This window comes from Ochlerotatus camptorhynchus, unplaced genomic scaffold (genome assembly GCF_037179485.1).
Source record: "Ochlerotatus camptorhynchus isolate MF236.1 unplaced genomic scaffold, CSIRO-AGI_Acam_v1.1 ptg000277l, whole genome shotgun sequence".
In the NCBI taxonomy this organism is placed as follows: domain Eukaryota; kingdom Metazoa; phylum Arthropoda; class Insecta; order Diptera; family Culicidae; genus Ochlerotatus; species Ochlerotatus camptorhynchus.
Genome location: NW_027040766.1, coordinates 7,049,656 through 7,071,357, shown reverse-complemented (window position 1 = coordinate 7,071,357; position 21,702 = coordinate 7,049,656). Strand labels below are relative to the sequence as shown.

The following is a 21,702-nucleotide window of genomic DNA, read 5'->3' as shown; positions in this document are numbered from 1 at the left end:
ACACAAACAAAGTCAATATAAATTATACCAACCCCTGCAATGCGATCCAGTTCTTGAAACTGTCGAAAACATCAGCAGCGCTGGTGATCCATAACATATTTAAGCTCCAACCATGTAACATTAAATGCGGCAAGGTTTCAACAAATGGAATGCCTTCAAACCCATTCTTACTTTCCCGCAATCGACAATTAAGAAATGATTTAGTTGTTTTCGAATTGACGAGCACAATTTGCGTGGATCATGCTTTGCTATAACGTTATCTAGAAAACTCTATCTATTTTCCGCAATGCGGCGCGACATGTACCAAGCTTAATAATAGAGGAAAAGGAGAAGCTGTCAAATTAGTATCAGAGCACCAGAGAAATTTGGCTTCACTCGAGTTGTTCGATAGGCGTTGCAGTCCTGTGAATTATACGTGTGTCCGTGTCCTTGCTCACGATATGACGCGATTGGATGAGTAGATGGCGGCAGTGTTTAACGTTTTTTAAATGTGGCGTCTTGGGCAAAGAATTTGAATGTGAGCTGGTACATTGGTACGTCGGTGTTTTAATTGTGATCTCCAGAACCGGTATTTGGAACATCTGGGTTAGGTCAGTGGCCAGTAGTAACCATAATGTTGGTGAAGAATTGATTCAAATGCATCAATGCGTCACATGACCATTCTTATGAGAAAGCTTATTGTGGCCATCGGAAACGGCATCCGGATCCTCCGGACTAGGTCACTGGTCACAAGTAATCAGAATTTAGCCAAAATATTCGAAGTATCGTTTCATACACATTAATTTGATGTGTTTTGATGACCATTCTTATGTGAAAGTTGATTGTGACCACCGGAGCCGGTATCTGGAACACAACCTTATTCGTCACAAAATATTCAAAAATATAAAAAATATGATCATTTTTTCATCGTGGAAGTAGGGTTAATGTACCTAATGTAGGCTTATGTATCCATAAGATTCGGTCCATACAAACATAAGTTTCTAAGGAAAGCATTTTTTGCCAATTGTTCACTAGCAACCACTGATGTCCATTGGTATTGTTCAGAGGACGCATTGTTCTTAGAAAAATTAATGAACAGGTCATTGTTATCGATGGGCTCAATCATTAGATCTATAAAGCCATTTCCCCCATTTAGGATTTTTAAATATTTACAAATGTCATTACACATAATTTGAAGAAAAACCTATAGAAATTAAAATTAAAAAAAAAACAGCGTACAGTAATGGACCGATTTTGGCAACACACAATTCTTTACTTCACAATAGAAAATCTATGAAAAATATTAAATAAAACATGAGGTTTTGAAAACTCATAGCATACGCAAATTAAAGACATTGGAGACATGTTGCCAAAGTCGGATCCCATTACATTTTTAACGTTGAACACCGTAGTAAATATCTGTCCCTAAATAACAACATTAGTATAACTTTGGTAGAACTAAGATAGGGGAACGGAATCTATTCTCAGCCTTTGCTCCTTTTTTCGGCCTAACACTAAAACTCAGGATTGAAGCAACATTTCACTAATTTTTATTTACTAATGATATTATGAATTTACTAATGATTCCAGCATAAAAATCAGGCCCAAGTAGGTTTAAAACTGAGTTTTAGCGTTAAGCCCAAAATAGAACCATAGGCCAAAAATAGGATCACTAACCCTACCACAAGACAACCGTTATTTTACAAGTCGTTAAATAGGTTCAAATATTTTTAAAAATTCTTCGAAATCGAATGACATGAATATTCTTAAAAATAAGATGGAGATTTTTTTTTTCCTGAGAGGCGTCAATATTTCTGCTTTCTCTAGTGTCCAAACCTCCTTCTTTTCATGCAGCATCCTCTGCTTCACATCCTCCGTACTTTTTGTACCTTGCACAAATCCAGACCTGTATTATAGCACTCATCACTACGGTACTTGAATACAGACTGCTGGTTCAGGGTTTCGTTTCCGCTCGTCGTCGCAACACGTCATTCTTTATAATATCTTCCTAAGCGCGAGTTCAAGGATAACAGGAGCGTTACAAATTTTTGGAACCCTTCACGTACGCCAAATGCCAATTTATCCCCCAGCATGGAGTCACCCAATCAACTGGTTCACCAAGAGAACGCCATGACAGAATAAATGACAAATCACCAACCTGTTCCAAAATGGCCGGTTTCATTATTGCCATTTTCTTTGACAAATGTTTCACTTGTCTCTACCGAACTTCATCCAAACTCTTGACCACTCCAGCAATTTCCATCTGGCTTTTCTCATCAGCCACAGTTATAGCAAATTTGTTTATTATTCAGTTCCATCCTGGATTGGGTATCAAGATCGGGTCTACTTGTTTTCTTGCAAACGTCAGTTTGATCGTTTGTTTTTAAAACCTAGCTCAGGTTGAGGTTCGCACTAACAAAAAGTTCGGTTTCGCACCGAAGTTGGCCTCATGGAAGCACTTGTACCTCACACCACAGTCAAGCCATTCCAATCAGCGTTCAGCTATCGTCCCGGCTCTGCGTGTGGGAGTAGTGCAGAGCCGTTCCAACTCGACAGCATAGGCAAGTCAACTTCTGTTAACGTTTTAACGACTCCTGATCCGTCCATTGCTTCCAGCCAATATTCGCTTGCACCATCAAGGCATCCTTCGCAAGTTGCTCAGACTCTAGGACGTATTGAAACTATACCTGCTCCTTCAGACTTGCTGCTGTACTTTCAGGACGTCGGAGGGATCAATAGCTCTCTATCTGACTACAAGCTCACATGCTCCGATGTGTGTTACGACATATACGCCTTCACGGAGACTTGGTTGAATGAAAATACGTTTTCTAATCAATTGTTCGACGATAATTACGATGTATACAGACAGGATCGTTCCCCGACCTATTGTGACAAGCTCTCTGGTGGTGACGTTTTGTTAGGTTGTTGGGTTGTCTCTCAGATGAGCGCTTGGGATAACATCATTATTATCGGCGACTTCAACCTCCATGGCATCACCTGGCAGTTTAACCATAATTGGTTCTTCAATCCTGACGCCACTCGTTCCGCGAATAGTTTCACATCCGGATGTTTGCTGGAGGCAGTCAGCACAGCTTGCCTTGGACAGTTGAACGGTGTCATGAACGAAAACGATCGTTTGTTAGACCTATGTTGTGTGAGTGATGAACTCGTTACTCACTGCAGCATGATTCGAGCTCCATGTTCATTGGAAAAAGATTGCAGACATCATCCTCCTTTGCAATAATCGTTGCAGTGTGATGTTCGAAGTACTCTCGTTGATGCTAGTGCTAATACCATATACTACGACTTCAGTAAAGCCGATTACGCCAGTATGAACTCCTTGCTCACAGGTATTGATTGGGCTAAACTAATACGTGATTGCGATGTCAACCTAGCTGCTAGCACTGTTCCAAAGAGGTTACAAAAAGAACAAGTTTACCCTGTCTTGACCAACTCTCATTTAAAACGTTTAAAAATGTAGCCCGTTACCTAAGAGCCAAAAGGGTATGCAAAGACTGAATAAGCAGCTATTTCACGCACGTCAAAATCCTTTGCAACGGAGTCTAAAATCGAAACCGAAAGGATTTTTGCGCTATGTTAGTGATCAACAAAAAGAGACCGGACTTCCTTAAATCATGTCCAACGGTGATTTAGAAGTTCCAACTACTGATGCAATAGCATTCCTTTTTCGTGAACAATTTACTGGTGTTTTCTTAAATGAACCAGCTAGCAAGATATCGTCGATGTTACTGTCAGCCCTAGCAAAGTAAAATAACAATCTGATATCACCTTGAAAACAAGTCTTGTTATTCCAGATATCATTTTGTTTTCACTTGTTATCGCATAATTTAGTTATCAACCTCGACTAATTTTGTTATCCGTTGTTATCATGAAAGAATATGAAATGATCCAAGGTTAGTTCAAAATTTCAAATATAATCCGCATGGTAAAACAAAAGTTTTCAGTTATCAGTATAAGCCTTTAATACCAAATCGATAAAATAAATTGAACTTTGTTGAAAACATTTGCATGGATCTCATGTTTTGTTATCATGATGTTTTCAATGATAGCTAAATCAGTTATTTTTCTGATACCCAATGAGTATTCTTTTGTTTTAATAGTTGTTATATATGTTGGCTCTTTATTCAACCACAATAATAACATGTTCAGTTATCAAATCTTGATAACCGGGTATCAGATCTTGTTATCAATTTGGTATAATACTTTGCTCGGGAATGTGCCTCTTTTACCATTCGATGACAACCGATGTTGTCCTAGCCGCAACAAAACGATTGAAAAGTTCTACTAGTTTTGGCCCCGATGGCATTCCTGCCATTATCCTTAAAAATTGCATCCATCTGATTGCATCGCCGTTAGCATCAATATTTGATTCTTCGTTGGCTTATGGTGTTTTCCTAGCTGCTGGAAAAACTCATTCGTTTTCCCGGTTCATAAAAGAGGATGCAAGTGTACTGTTTCCAACTATCGAGGTATTGCCGCCTTGTGTGCGTTGGCAAAACTTTTTGAAATGATTGTCCTGGATTATCATAGCAATGCTCGCAATATATCTCATCAGAATAACATGGATTTACTCCCAAATGGTCGACTACCACCAACCTTGTGACATTTACTTCTTTCGTCGTTCGTTCGCGGATCTGTTGGTTGCTTTCGATAAAATGGATCACGAAATTACCCTGAACAAGTTTGACAGATTAAGAATTGACGGTAGCCTTCACTGTTGGCTGCGCTCGTACCTGACAGTACGGAAAATGTCCGTCAAGCTTGGTGAGTCTGGGGTACCACAAGGCAGTCAACTTGGACCATTACTTTTCCTGCTATACATGAACGATGTTAGCAACGTCCTTAACTGCCATATAAAATCTTAAGCTGACGACCTCAAGCTATATTATGTTATCAACAAACCAAGTGACGCTTTATTTCTTCAAGAACAACTGGAGGCCTTTGTAGCTTGATGCAAGACGAGTCGTATGGTCTTAAATGCTTCTAAATTCGCTGTTATTTCCTTTGGGCGTAGACGACCACTGGCCCTCCACGACTACGTTTTACGTGGTACCTCTCTTAAATGTGAGAGCACTGTGAAAGATCTTGGAGTACTTCATTGACGTCCAAAGATCAAGTGTCACACGTCGTTTCAAAAGCCTCATCACAATTGGGATTCATTTTCCGATTCGGCAAACATTTCAAGGATGTGTATTTCTTGAAGGCATTATTTTGCGCTTTAGTGCGTTCAACGATCGAGTATTCTGCTGTGGGCGCTGGTTTTTCAAAACGGAATAAATAGAATTGAAGCCTCCAACGGAAGTTCGTACGCTACGCATTTCGTCGCCTGTCATAGAATAACCGTACTAATGTTCCCAGCTACGCTGATCGATGCAGGTTGATTCTTCTTGATTCACTCAACGTTAGTAGAGATGTAGCCAAAGCTTCTTTCGTCAGCAACTTACTAACATCCAATATCGATTGCCCAGAGCTTCTTAGTCAACTGAACGTGAAAATCCGCAGATGTGCCCTTCGTTCCCATACGTTTCTCAATATAGCTAGATCTGGGACTAATTATGGAATGCACGAACCCATCAAGAGTATGTGTCGTGTTTTTGAAAATTGTTTCGATTTTAACTTATCTAGATATATGATAAAATATAATTTTGTGAGAGTCCTATCTGTTTGATGTTTTTTTACATGTTACTTAATTAGAGGTAGTCATTGGGGTTGTTTTAACCTGTTGACTGTACAAATTAAAAAATAAAAATAAAATAAATAGAATAAAGCATCCCTCTTATTTTCTGATCGTTGTCGTCGTTGTCCAACTATGTACCTCCAGCTCATAAACCAACGTAAGTACTGCTTCCGCTCTGTTATTCGTCCTGTTATTGCACTTGGAGCAGGTATTCATCCGGTGCCCCTCCATCCTCCATAAGGAGCATTTTGTTAAATTACCATCGTAAAATATATTCCTCTACCGATTGAGTAAATGGAGTGAAAAGGGGCGTCTCCATTTTCACATCCATATGCAACTTAGCCGTTTGTACAGAACAGAAGTGGTACTTTGGATCAGAAATTGGCTCCACTCTTAATTGGTGAACACTAGTGCACCTAACGGTATAAGGCATATTCTGCCTGCAGTTAAGATATGCAGCCTGCTATGATAGTGTACATAGAAGCCCTTGTGGAACGCTACCACAGCGCATCGCTTGTTGAGCAGAAAAACGAACCATTTTTTGTTTCTCCGATTTGTTTGCAGTTCCCCTTCTGTTCTGTGACGCTTGTGTACATGTCCAAGCCCAACACCGCAGGGAATTTCGCCCGCTTACTTTCTCGTTTTTCTTCAGCACCAACGTTAGAGTCAGGATCTTCTCGCAAGTGAAATCCGTACCTTCGATGCCTTTCATTCACAAAATGGAACATTAAATGTTTTGAGTAATACGTCAATGTATGCAGCATAGATTCTTCTGCTTTGAACGATATGAACAATGATTTCTCCACCGCAACCCAGTAAGTTGCTTCCATCTGACCGGGGTTCGCATCCAGTGCTTTCACAAACGTCCGTATGGCAAACGTTCATATGCTAAACGTACTAGAAGAAGTGATAGAGGTACTCGACGAAGAGGTTGTGAATATGGACGTGGGGGAGGGGATAGGATACGTTCCTCAAGCAGGAATGAATATCTCGATACCTTAAATTAGTATGGATTAACCTGACTAAAAGAAAAAATACTAAAAAAAAAACTAAAAAAAAAATATTTCCACAATAGGTAGCAGTCCAAATTATGCAAAAGCAATAAAGCATATTTAAAAAGTATTTTGCATGCAATGTTTTGGTATTATTATTTGATGTGTTTTACCTCTTATGTCAGGCTCATCAGTACTACAATTTGGAATCAGATCTGAATGAGGTATTCATAAGTTATTTTCTCCTGCTTGGGTCAGGGGTCAGAGGTCTCAGATAGCCAGGGTTGCCTTCACCCATTTCGCTATTAAACTGTTTTTCGGAGTAATCAAATTATTAGATGTTAGATTAGATCTAATCTTTTAAATTTTTAATAGTAAAGTGAGTGTTGTTGTTCTTGTTGTTTCTTTATTAAGGAGACTTTCAGTCCAATATCAGATAGTCTAGTCAGTTGAGGCACGGTATTACCAAATCAGAGGCGTGGGTTCGATTCCTGGTCCGGTCTATTATGTAATATTTCGGGTTGGAAATTTTCACGACTTTCTTGGGAATATAATATCATTGTGCTTGCCACAAAATATACAACCTTATGCATTGATTGGCATAGCAACTCAAGTAACCAAAAGTTCCACATTCAACGATTAAAATTATTTCCAAGTTCCATCAAGTTCAAATTAAGTTCAAATAAAGTTCCGACCGAACCTGTAAGTTCCATAAAGTTCAATTAAAGTTCCGACAGAATTTTCAAGTTCCATAAAGTTCGAACAAAGTCCTGACAGAACTTTCAAGTTGCATAAAGTTCTGACAGATCTTTCAAGTTTCATAAAGTTCAAATAAAGTTCTGACAAAACTTTGAAGTTCCAAAAAGTACAAATAAAGTTCTGACAGAAATTTTAACCCACATGAAGCAATCCGCACAAGTTTTTATTAGTAGCAAAATTTAATGTACGTAAATATGAAATGATCAGTGGCCCGAATAAATCATAATTCTTACATTTACGCAGTGCATCAACATTTTATCCAAACATAAAACCATTAAAGAGTAATTTCCTGGATTCGAACCCGTGTATTCGGCATGCGATCTACCATTGCTAACCACTGCGCCAGAAGTGTGTTGGAATACCATGCGGGCAAACACCAATTTAAAATTAATCAAAGTTTTGTGTTTCGTATTCAAGTCAGTCAGCTGGCCCTAAAAACTTCAACAGTAGGTGGGACAACATATATCTCAGATGACGTAGCGGTTCGTGCTGGGGCTCTCACGCAGAAGGACTGGGATTAATTCTTCAAACAGCTCCAATTCTAATACTAATGCTGATATATCAATACACATCAATACCTGCCTTTAGAAATAATTTTCATACAAGTGCGAACTAAATATAGAATTGGTGTAGAGGACAGAAACCATTTTTAATTTATTTTCTAAAAGTTCCGCACAAGTTCCGCCAGAAGCTGCTTAGAATGCTCTTCAATTATAGGACCAATTCTAATACTAATGCTGATATATCAATACACATCAATACCTGCCTTTAGAAATAATTTTCATACAAGTGCGAACTAAATATAGAATTGGTGTAGAGGACAGAAACCATTTTTAATTTATTTTCTAAAAGTTCCGCACAAGTTCCGCCAGAAGCTGCTTAGAATGCTCTTCAATTATAGGACCGGAACTTTCAAGTTCTTATAACGACTTAAAAATGAGGCTGCTTAGAATTCTATAGACCACCTTAAACCAAGCTGCTAAACTTCAAATAGCCTTTTATCAGAACTTTTGGTTGCTTGGGAAGTTCTCAATTAAAAAGCGTGGAAGAGCACAATTCGATGTTGAGAACGGGCGTAAATTTCCAGTTGGGACGTAATAACCAACGAGCAGAAGGTCTTAAAAGCAGCTATAAATGCAGTGATTAATTTGAAAGCACCCTCCTCACGAACAAATGAAATCCCGTAGATCATTCACCCACCAACAGTCCCGTCCATTATGTTACCACCAGCCTTACACCAAGTCCTTTCTCACCCATATAACTCGATTAGCTTTCTCCGACGCAAGACCACTTGCCCGTTTATCGACCATTCATCATTCTCCAAAATAGAAATTCCCACTTTCGTTGAATGAAATCGAAACCTGGTGTAATCGAAAGTAAAAGTGTCGCCACATTGATCGCCGATCAACGTATACCACAAGCACGGGCAGGGGGAATAGCACACGAAGATGATAAAGAGCCCCCCAGAAGACAAGCCAGTTGGATGGCCTGCGGCAGTGTGAAGAATACCATAAATCACCGCATCATTCCATTGCCCATATCGGTTGGTGGTTGGATGAAATCACTCCACAGCTGCGATGACGATGATGCGATACGCACTCCTATTATTGGAGAGTGTAACTTGATAAAGTAGCCACTACAACTGGGCTGTAGACCGGGATTCCTCGGTCGGTCGGTCGGTCGGCACGACGCGTGTGCACTCGTCTTCAACTTCATCACCATCTGTAGATCGTTCACAATTTCGCTCGCTGTCTTGATAGTGAACACTGACTGATGGTTAATCACTCTCTAATTAATCATCTGGCTGCTTTTCAGTTGATTGACTTCAGCTTTGCGGTTTGCGTTCCGTTGTTCTTGCCGGTCAAATCCACAGCACACGGTCAGGGTTTTGTGCCGAGTGTCGTGATTTATACGATTGATCACAGTAGCCGCAGGTTTCGTCGGCTCTAGGGTGGCCCGATGAATTAGCACTTCTATTAAAGTTGCGTGAAGAGATGCACACCCTGCAGCGGCATGTACTCTTGAGATGTTTGAGATCAAGTTCAACATTTGTAGGTATCAGATTGCCGCCGTCTAGTGTCTTTTGCATAGATGAGACACCCCTGCTGATTTCGAGGCTTCTGCGGCAGTACTTCTACGCTGCCATGTTCATGTAGGACCTGTGATTTAATCTTTAGAGACATACACCAGAGTCAGACCGGGCACGTAACGAATTCTGGTCCAACCCAGGCAGTGAAAATTTACCAAGCGAGGTTCAAAAGACACCACCGCGACAGATCAGATCGATCGAAATCGCAGTGGCAGATAACGAATCCTTCTCTGGTTGTCCGCTGGTCGTCTCGTTGGCCACTGTGTGCGCAGCGGGAAAAGCGCAACTGGATTAGCTGTTGCTTGCCGTTTCGCAATTTCGCGCGAACTTGTTCTTCGCGGGAAACAAGTGAAATTTATTACCCTGCTCGAGCGGGTAGTCAAGGCAGGGGGACGTTTTTATCTGGAAGGTAAGAAGTGTAGATACCCGATGGCCTCCTATAAGGGCTGCAGGGTTTCAGGCAGCGCGGACACTTGTATGAGCCAATGTCGGAAGGTGGTAGTTTGGTGCCATTTACTAAAGGAGTGAATGATTACCGTTGTTCATGCGTCCAATTAATTTCAAGTTTACGAAATTATGCTGAATTATAGAGCGCAGAAAGATTCAAGTTTGCGATGGGATTTGAAGCATGTACCATCATGATTCGATAATAAGTAGGGCGTGTTGAATGTCATTAATGTCACAAGCATTATGTTAACAACTCTTGAAAAATTTAATTGAAGTCCGACGAATCGATTTTATTTAACCCTCTCCGAATTCCATGTGGCAATAAACCAAGTTTGTGTTGGAATTTGGCCATTGCCTCTCACCCCAAAGGGCCTGCGTCCAATCCCAGTTGGTATCGCCGGGATTTTCTGATGCATAAAATTTTTGGTCACACCTTCCTACGGGAAGGGAAGTAAAGCCGTTGGTCCCCGGTCCATGTGATAACACCAAAATTACTATTTGGGAAATTGGTTTTCTCAAGCGTGGAAATAATGTTCGAGACATTTGTTAGATAGATTAAAATTAGCAATACTTAATTGGTTACTGATCATGAATATTGAGTACGAAAAATCTATGAAAATTTATAACAACACTTCTATGAACAAAGTCGCAAGTATTTGGTGTCGAAAACAGATTTAGTTTGTTAAGTTTAAATGTGTGTCGCAAGTACCTATTTTTATTTCATGTGTGCTAGGATTAGAAAACTGATATCAAATCATTCTTTTCCTCTGTTAGGGACCTAACACCACTGCGACCAGTAATTTGATCTATTGTAGTAAATCCCGTGTCCTTAGTTTAGTGCATGTCGTATTACTCCATCACTTTTGAGAAATGATGAAGTATTCGATTTTTTACAGTTGTCATACTCGCATTTATCGCAAGGATTCGACTCTAATTGAAAGGTCCCGATATTGATACCCTTCGGAGAGTTGGAACACCCTCAAAAGGCGCGCCCCTTTGTCAGTCCAAATTAGATTCCTTAGCAACAAAATTATGGAATGACACGGATGACCATGCATCAGAACCCTAGTCTTAACCACCTCAAACTAAGGAACAACGAATGGAAGATTAGGAATCAAATAAATGAAGGCTAACTAACTCATTTGTTCCTTGTTTCAAGATCATCCTTGGTGGGCAAAGCCGAGTCTCGTCACTATCAACAAGGCATAAAAAGTAACAAGGACTAAGATGTGTTCCTTGGATTACTGAAAAATTCTGTTCCCCTTGTTTGAAGTAGTCAGGACTAGGAATCGGTGGTAGATCTTACATCCCGTAACGTACCACGAAAAGGTGATCTACCCACGTTACGGGGCATATCAAATCATAGGGGCCCTACATTACAAAATAGACAGACAGTCCTGATCACGTTAAATTATAATGCATTTTTCAATATTGTATTGTATTTAAGAAGTATCACTATATGGTAATAAATATTTCAGACCATCCAGGATTTAATTTGTATGGTATTTGCTTCCATGCATGGCACCAATGGCACTCTAAACAACTATCATAGAGTTATATGTCACCATATAAACGGTTTGCATATTCTGGATTATTGTTCCATGTGGTCAAATTCATATTAAGTGACATATAAAATTACATCTACTATTCAAAACAAGGTCAATATCACACAAAACAACAATCGAAGATGAACGTAGAGCTGGTTCCGGATATTCCGGATTATCATTCCATTAGGTTAAATTCGTTGTTTATAGTCTATCACATATACGCTTCGAAATATGACCAATGGCAGTCAAAACAACATGAGAGACATACGACTACCGTTAAACCTATTCCGGATATCCCGGGTAATGGTTGAATATCAAACCGAACAATGCATTAGGTTCTAAGTAGCATTGACAAATTCTCTTGCTCTTTGCATCCCCACATCTGGTTAAAATCATCCGTAACTACCTCCAGCAAAGGTCGTTTAAGATATCGTTGAATGGTTGTCTTTCAGACACGTTTTCCATCCACGTTAAAGAAATTCGGTTTCAGGGCCGGGTACGTAAAAGAAGCAATATTTGAGTTTTAGGGAAGACGTGTAGATTGGAGATCCAAATCAAATCCTTCTCAAGAGTAGTGGTTGTCATCATTGGTGAGGTCGCCACCGGGATAACAACACGTTGAACGGAAACTTGATCGTAATTGTTTTGTGAAATAAGGAGCTCGGTGGCCTAGTGGTAACCGATTTTGCTTACTGAGCAGAAGACCGTGGGTTCGATCTCACGCTCCTTCGCGGTATTGAATCGATAGGACATCAGTTCAGCGTATCGTTTACCAAAACTAATCCTGCTGCAATCCCAACCCTTTTATCCAACATCCTAGTGATATCTCGTGGAACTGCAGAGGTGTTCTCGGCTTTCATTAAAGCGAGTATTACGTCAACATATTCCTACCCGTTCATTTAGGTCACCTGTACTTACACATTGAGGATGATTGCTAGTCCCAAGCACTTACTTACTTACTTATCCTGGTCAGACATCCCTCAGGATTGCACCTGCATCACAATGTTACGCCAATTCACTCGATCCTTGGCTGCTTGTCTCCAATTTCTTGACCGTTCCACACTTCCAAGATCCTGCTCCACTTGGTCTAATCAACTTGCTTGCTGTGCTCCTCTTCGTCTTGTACCGGCCGGATTCGGGGCAAACACCATTTTTGCGGGATTGTTGTCCGGCATTCTTAAAACGTGTCCCGCCCATCGAACCCGTTCAGCTTTCGCAACTTTCTGGATACAGGGTTCGCCAAAGAGTTGCACCAGGTCGTGGTCCATCCTTCGCCTCCATACACCGTTCTCACATACCCCGCCAAAGATGGTCCTAAGCACTCGTCGTTCGAAAACACCAAGTGCTTGCAGGTCCTTCTCGAGCATCGTCCACCTCTCGTGCCCGTAGAGAACTACCGGTCTTATCAGCGTCTTGTACTTGGTACATTTAGTACGGAGGTGAAGTTTACCCGACTTCAGGGTCTTGTGGAGTCCGTAGTAAGCACGACTTCCGGCAATAATACGCCGACGAATTTCTCTGCTGCAGTTGTTATCCGACGTCACCAATCATCCGAGGTACACAAATTCATCCACCACCTCGAACTCATCTCCGTCGATTGTCACGCTTCTGCCTATGCGAGCCCTATCCCGCTCGGTTCCTCCAGCTAACATATACTTTGTCTTCGACGTATTCACCTTTAATACAACCTTCTCTGCTTCACGTTTCAGCCTGTGGTGCACTGCTCCGCCACGGCATGAAACGTTCTTTCGACAATGTCCACGTCCTCAACGAAGCAGATGAACTGGCTGGACTTATTGAAGATCGTGCCCCGCATGTTAAAGCTCGCACGTTTCATAACACCTTCTAGTGCAATGTTGAACAGGAGGCAGGAAAGACCATCGCCTTGTCGAAGTCCTTTGCGACTTTCAAACGAGTCCGATAGCGCACCCGATATCTTCGCGCAGCACTGTACACCATCCATCGTAGCCCTGATCAGTCTGGTCAGCTTTCCGGGAATACCGTTCTCGTCCATAATCTTCCATAGCTCCTCACGGTCAATAGTATCATAAGCGACCTTGAAATCGATGAGTAGGTGGTGCGTAGGGACTTGATATTCACGACACTTTTGGAGGATCTGCCGCAACGTAAAAATTTGGTCCGTTGTCGATCGCCCGTCCACAAAACCGGCTTGATAACTTCCCACAAATCTGCTTGCTAGCGGCGAAAACCGTCTGACACTCTTTGTCGAAACAATCGTTCTGTCGATTCCGCTCCATGAACCCAACGGCGTCTTCAGCAGCGCTGTTAATGGCTGCTTTCACGTTGCTCCAGCAGTCTTAAAGAGGGGCTTCGGTGAGCTCTTCCTCATCCGGCAACGCTGCGTCGAGGCATTGCACGTACTCAGTTGTGACTTCGGGCAGCTTTAGTCGCTCCAGATTGTACAGTGGTGGGCGTCGGTACCGAATGTTGTTGGCAACGGAAAGTTTTTGGCGCACCTTGACCATTAGAAGGTAGTGGTCCAAATTCTGTCTGCTGCGGTGATCTCCAGGTGTACCGATATGGGAGGCTATGCTGGAAGTAGGTACTACGTATGGCCATGTTCTTAGAGGCGGCGAAATCGATGAGTCTAAGGCCGTTGGCGTTCGTTAGCTGGTGAGCGCTGAACTTTCCGATAATCGGAATCCTCCTCCTGGTCGACCTGAGCGTTAAGATCTCCGATGACGATTTTGACGTCATGGCTTGGGCAGGTGTCGTATTCCCGTTCCAACTGCGCGTAAAAAGCGTCTTTATCGTCATCGTCACTTGCTAATGTGCACGTTGATTATGCTCACATTGAAGAAACGGCCTTTGATCCTCAACTTGCACATTCTGCTATCGATTGGCTACCACCCAATCACGCGCTTCTGCATTTCACCCATCACGATGAAAGCTGTACCCAGCTCATGTGTATTGCCGCAGCTCTGGTAGATGGTATAACCATCCCTATACGTATGTACCGACGGTCCCTTCCAGCAAACCTCCTGCAGCGCTACGATGTCGAACTTGTGGACCCTCAATAAATCGGAAAGAATGCGGGAACTTCCCAAGAAATTGAGAGACTTGCAGCTTCATGTTCCGAGTTTCCAATCGTTAGTCCGTTTCCGTTGTTTGGATCTATGCCGATTGTTCCGGTCCGTATTTACATTGCTTGCTTCCTGTACTTTTGTTTTTTTACGGCTGGCTTGTAGGGCCTGCACCAACCCCCATTGTCTCGCCGGGGACCATCGTGCACCGCACGGTTTAGAGTCCCACGCTGCCTCCAGGACGTTGATCAGCCGCTCCTAACATGGAGAACAGACGCCGTTTTTGAGCCGCACCTCCATGGTGAACAGACGCTCGAAGACTGCACTCTTCGGAGAGAGGAGTCCCCCCCTTCCCTGTCAGTGTACGTCCAAGGTCTCACCGGGGTTGGTTACCCAATTTTCCCTATGGTTACTCGTACCCCAGCCGGCCCCGCGGGAAGGTAGGGATAGTAGTTACTAGACAAGAGGCTAAGGACCACTAGTGGGGTCTATTTTATACCTGCAGATACGCGAAGTATCAATGGTACGCATTGTCCAGCCGTTTACCAGTCCCAAGCAACGTCTATCGATTCTCTGTGTAATTACAGATGATCTGGAAATAGCGAGTGGTCAATCATGCTCATGCTCATCATGCTCCAAGAATTTCTACGATTTCACTTGAACATGTCCAAAGCCACTAAAGTTTAAAGAAACTCAATGAAGCTAAAGAAAAAGGGGGAAAACTTTATAGAGCTTCTCCAACTTTCCACCAATATTTTGAAAGTTTGCTGAAGTTCTACTAAATAATTTACATTTCTACGAAGTTCTTTGAATTTAATGAATTTCACTGGATTTCTATGAAGTTCGCTGAGCTTTTACAATTATAGCAATATATAGTTTGATGCAATTCTAGAAAATCTCCAGAACTTCTACACCGTTCCTGAAGTTCTAAAAAGTTTTCTAAGATGCAATGACATTTCTGAAGATTTATGAGGTTTCTTGAAGTTATACAACATTCCCTGAAATCAATCTCTTCAGTCGTAGCTTCTTTTTTTCTCTTGATTTGTTTCCATCGATCTTGTTTTCCGTGCTGAGCACCAATGCTACCAGCGCTAGGGAGGCAGCTCCCACACCTGGACCCTACCTATCGACCCATTAACTTATGAACCAACGACTTTACTTCCCCCCCGACTGGGATTGAATCCAGGGATGCTGGGGTGAGAGGTAATCAAGTCGTAGCTTCTAGATGCAAACAAAATCCGTTCCCATATTCGTGAATGAGAGCCGTGAACTATAGTTCACGGTGCAAATTTCCTTTTACGCATGGACCGTGAACAAACTATGGTTCATGGTTGCCGTTCACGCTTAAAAAGATACGAAACGTTCCTTAAAAAATCAAAATGGTCCAATAATAAATGGGAATGATACACAAGGAAGTTGAAATGACCCTCAATATTTTGAACGACCAAAACACATGGCAGAAATATCAGTTAAACACCACCACTCGAAAAATGATTCTCCCATCATATTTTGTGTGCTTTTGCATAATACAAATCACCCGATCATTCCGATGACATCATTTTTATAATGACTGAACCATTCGCAATAAACCAAAACAGCAGCGATAAAAATCCACCGAAAAGCTGACCGACCACAAAAAAACCTAATTCATACTAAATTCTTCATCTAAGGCCGCGCAGATCAGATGCAAACAGCCTAATCACACCGCGAACGGCAACTATTCAAATCGCTTTGTAATGCTTTAGCTTACGTCTTAAAAAAACATAATCTACAAAAAAACAGCAGTCGACATAATCGCTGCAGAGCAATGGGGAGCAATTTCGTGGGGTATCAATTAATGAGCGAACGCCAGCCAGCAACGCGCGCTGAAAGGTGGGTTAATCGCTCGTAAGTCCACCATGTGGAATGCTTGATTCACGTGCCGGTGCGCCAGTACGATGCTGTCGCGTCTAGTCTGTCCGGGGTGAAACCTGCTCACCTGATTTCGGTTAGAAAATCCGCCGAAAAGGGCAAAAAAGCGTGTTATGAAGCAATTAGCTTGGCAATTGGTGCAACTAAATAGTGGGTCAATTCTTTGCGTTTGAGCAGATAAGATGGTATTAACATTAGACTTCTGTAGGAGTTAGTAATAAGTGTTCGGAAAGGAATTTAAATTTTAATATTGATGATTTGAAATAAATTAACTATTAAGTGAATACTAATTCCTTAGATTTTATTGTGGTGCTGTTCGATGAAATTGTGTCCACTGCCAACATATCAGATGCGACTTCTAAAGATAAATGTTTAAAACTAAAGCCTGTTTACTCCCTTGAAAATCGTCGTAAAAATATCGTACTCAACGTAAATGACGAAATATTTCTTTCGCAAACAAATACACATTCACTGGATCTTGGCTGTTGTAGAGAGTGTTGTTTGCTATGAATCATTATCGACGGCTTACGGCATGGCATGGTGATTCTACGCGGCCATGCTCACGTGTGCGTTGATCGGTTCGAATAGTAAATTATACAGACTCTTTCATGGTCCGGATCGTGGCTCGGGGTTTGCAAATCGGCGCATAAGCGATTCGACACTTAGGGGTAGAATAGCGAGAGAAAAATAGCTTTTGGAAACTGGCTTTCGTCGCGTGGAAAACCTGTATCTTCGAGCCGGTGGCGGGCGGTGGCGTGCCATCGGCCAGTGACGGGAGTCTATAAACAGCAACTTAATAGAATGGAGATGGATGGAATTGGGGAGACGAATGAAAGTTGTAGTCATAATCTTTCCTCGGTAATCTAGACGGATAGCCCACGTCATATTCATTGATGATTGACGGTGAGTATGATGTAGAGAGAGTGATGTGAGCGGATTGTGACGGTCGTTTTGATGCCTGAATCAGGTAGTTGATTCTACGTGAAAGCCTGAGGAAATGGGTTAACTTTGACACAGAGAGCAAACGGGTTGGATATCACCGAGTTGGAGGCACAGTTTCACGAAATCGAATGTCAAATTAAACACTCTTCGTAATATTTTCACAAGTATATAGTATACCGCAAAACGGGGTCAAGTAGAGTTGGGAGTACTTGACCACGGAGTTTTATCATTATTTTTGATCATAAACCATATTTTCATTAGGGTTGTTTACCGGTAATTTCAGTACTGGCAGTATTTTTGTTCTAAAATCAAATTTAAAAAGTCTTAAACACTATTATTATTAAACACACAGTTTGTGTTCCGCAAGAGCAAAGGAACAAACGATTGTCTGGCGCTGCTTTTCACAGTATTCTTGGACATTAAGGGGGCTTTTGATTCAGTTTCCATTGAAATTCTGTCAGAAAATCTGCACAGATGTGGACTTCCTGGAATTTTAAATAATTTATTGTACAATTTGTTATCAGGAAAGCAAATGAACTTTTCTCTTGGACAACTGGCAACTTCCAGAATTAGTTACATGGGCCTGCCCATGAATGTCTCAGCCCTCTTCTTTATATTTTTTATGACAAAGATATCGACGACTGTTTGGCAGAACAATGCACGCTAAGACAACTTGAAGATGACGGTGTGGTTGCCGTAAGAGATCCACATGCCGTGGACTTGCATGGACCATTGCAAAGTTCCTTAAATACCTTGTCTTCTTGGGCTAGGAATCTAGGGATCGAATTCTTGCCGCCGAAAACTAAACTGTTAGTGTTTACTCGAAAGCGGTACCCAGCCCAAATGCAGCTTAATCTTTTGGGCAGAAACATTACTCAATCATTGCCTTTAAAGTACCTTGGGATCTGGTTTGATTCAAAGTGCGCTTGGAATACCCACATTACGTATTTGAAGTAAGAATGTTAGCAGAGAATCAACTTTCTCCGTTCAATTTGGGGCACATGATGGGGTGCTTATATTGGAGTCCTCATAACCCTCTTTCTGTTCTAGAGTACGAACAAATTCAATATAGTTGTCTGCGTATTGCTCTCGGCTATATGCACTCAACATATAACGTGAGTCTCGAGGTTCTGGCAGGAGTAACACCTCTCCAGAACCGTTTCTGGAAGCCCTCTCTCAGAATACTCATTCAATGCGAAGTGACAAACACACTTATAATTGCTAATTTTGATAACCATAAGTTGAAATATTTACATCATTATTGCATTGGAACTATTCCTTACCATACAGAAAAAAAAAAAATGATTTTTTTCCGTAAATTCTCTGCTCGTTTAATTTTGTGCTATAGTTGACATAAACAATGAACTTGCTTGCAAGCTTGCATACAAAATTGATAATTTATGCGTTATTACAATTCAAATTACATGAAATATCGTTTAAATTTACGCAAATCTAGCGTTAATAACGCGTGCGCTATATACCGCTGAAATTTACATTCATTTTTCGTACGGTACTCTCGGTAACCATGAACCTTAAATGCACAAACACTAAATAAAACGAATATACTCTTTCGATATGGAGCACCCCCACTGGGTATTCTCCAACAGAGCAAGCGGCCCCCAGTCGCCGATAAGCCCAGCATCGCGTCACTGCTGCAGCGGCCCAGCCGAACTAAGGTCCCTCCACTGCCCCTGGTTTATCGTATGACAGTGCTGTGTCACGTGAGTCCGTCGACGATTCCCCATTTACCTCGGAGGAACTTGTGACCCTCGTGGCAGAGGTCATCATCATCCAGCGCACCTGCAAGACTCGATCTGAACAGCTTCATGCTGCCTTGTCCCTTGTCACTAAGTATGGACCGTGAAGTTATAAAGATTGCAAATTGGAACGCTGAAGAACAAGCATATCGAACTGCTTGACTTCCTTAACGCCAAGGAGATCGACATTGCCATCATCACCGAAACCCATCTAAACTTGGAAGTCAACATCTACCAATCGGACTTTCGGCTTTTGAGACTCGACAGAACCAGCTTTTGCTGTGAGGCGTAACATCAACTGCCACCTGTTGTCGAATTTCCAACTCAAAATTATCGAAGCCATCGGGGTTGAAGTCGACACATCGCTTGGCCCCATCACCATCATTGCGGCTTACTGCCCAATACAAGTCAACAATAAAGCGGCGGCGGTGGTGTAGTGGTAAGCGTGATTACCTCTCACCCCAGCAGGCCTGGGTTCAATCCCAGTCGACGCCGCTGGGATGCTCTGAGGCATAACATGTCTGATCACGGTTCCTGGTTCATGAGTTGATAGGTCGATAGTTGTGGGAGATGCCTCCCTGGCGTCGGTAGCATTGGTGCTCAGCACGGAAAACAAGATCGACGGAAAAAATGTCAACAACAGGGATGATGGGTCGGCAGCGGACATTCGACAAGATATCATCAAGTTGACTCGGCGGTGTCAAAAATATATCATCGCTGGCGACATGAACGCAACACATCAAGCTTGGGGCAACAGTTGGCGCCATCAAAACGGCTCCATCACAATCTACAGGAAGCGCAGGACAACATATTGAGTCCGGACACTCCCACCCGGTTGAGTAGGTCCGGTGCTAACGCCACCATCGATATCTACATCAGAAACATGGGCAACAACATCTAGCAACCTGTCGTGTATCAGGAAATCAACTCGAACCACTATCCGGTGGTGGCTGAAGTAGAGGTTCCTCAGTCAACAAGTTCCAAGCATCGCGGCCGGAAAACGAACGACGACATCGACCGGTGTCTGCGCTCCATCAATGAAGTGATTTACCGGGCCAGGGAGCAACATGTTCCAGTATCCAGACAGGTGAGTAATACTCTGAACCTTGACAGGCCCACTAAAGACCTCATTAGACTCCGCAAAACGATTCGTAGGCAGTACCAGCAACAATCAATACGAAACTAACGATTTTAAATTGGCTCACTACTTGACTAGCCTATTGGTCCCTAGCAAACGATTAACGTACCCCATTCTAGCCGAAATTCTAGTACTACGCACTGTTTGTTTTGATTCGCTATGAAAGTTTTTACTGATAAAATGAGGGGTTATTGATTTTCCCTATGTTTCAAAAGGGTGAATCGATTAGCTTGGGACCGAAGAGAGTACCAGAGCTGAGCCAAAAAGTTGAGCACGTTATTTCGGGACCTTCTAGTCTTAGAGTTACCTCTATGGTACCAGCGGACTGCACAGAAAATAATTCTGAATTTTAACTATCGCGTAAAATCTCCCTTCGTTTAATTTTGAGCTATAATTGGCATAAACAGTGAAATCGTTTACAAGATTGCATACAATATTCCTAATTTATACGCGATTGCGCTTAAATTTAAACAAAATATCGCGTAAGTTTATGCCAAATCTAGCGTTTATTTTATGTGCGCTATATCTCGCAGAAATTTACATGAATTTTTCGAACGGTGTGGGCTGCCCTGAAGACCAACTGAAACTGTTTGAACAAAATCATCCAAGGATGGTGGATGTCAGAAATATCGATTTTGCAAACAAGATTTGCTCTCTACCAGATTGTGCCAAGCCATTCTGGAAACTGGCAAAGATTTAAAGAAATAAGCCGACGCCCATCGCTCCTTTTTCCTCTTCTAATCAGAATTTGGATCAAACCTTACAATGTCTGGCATGATGGCCTAGTGTACAAGCTGCATCAATACAATTTCTCGATCTTACTTGTCAAGATTATCAAAAACTACTTGTCGGATCATTCCAGGTTTTCTTAAACAATACGCCTTCTGATACGTTCAACGTTGATTCTGGGGTTCACCAGGGTAGCCTACTTGGTTCTACCTATAGTCGCCAAATTCATACTCTGGTGGATAGAATTTTGATCTATCAAAAAGCGGAACCAATTCAATATATTTTAGACCAACAATTGAAAAGGTACTATCAACTTTTATAAACAAAACGTTGATTATTCTTTCCTCGCTAATCGAACGGCATGGTGTTAGTTTGCGTAGGCGAGCCTTGAGTCACGAGAAAAAGGTTTCCGAAGTTTTGTTTGCAATAGCTGATGTGTTATTTTCTGTTGTTGGTCGTGATTTGCTCGATTGGTTCCGCTGTTTACAGCTCAATTGGTTCCCGAGATTCTATCCGCCAGACTATGAATACAGCGACTATAGTTCTACCCTCTTCAACATCTTCACGTCAGATGTTCCTCCCCTTCCGGGTGGTGGTATTTTGTCAATGTTTGCGGATGACACTGCCATCATCAATAAAGGTCGAGTGATCCGTGCTCTGACGAAAAAAC

General features: G+C 41.9%; 1 protein-coding gene across 1 annotated transcript in view; it reads right to left on the bottom strand.

Moving 5' to 3' along the window:
- LOC135706388 (putative mediator of RNA polymerase II transcription subunit 26) overlaps positions 1 to 19,236 on the bottom strand; it is a 43,813-nt gene extending 24,577 nt beyond the window's left edge. The window contains exon 1 of the mRNA XM_065227996.1: positions 19,158 to 19,236. Coding sequence (XP_065084068.1) covers positions 19,158 to 19,236 — 79 coding nt within the window. The remainder of the gene's footprint in view (positions 1 to 19,157) is intronic.
- Between the last annotated feature and the right edge of the window lie 2,466 nt (positions 19,237 to 21,702).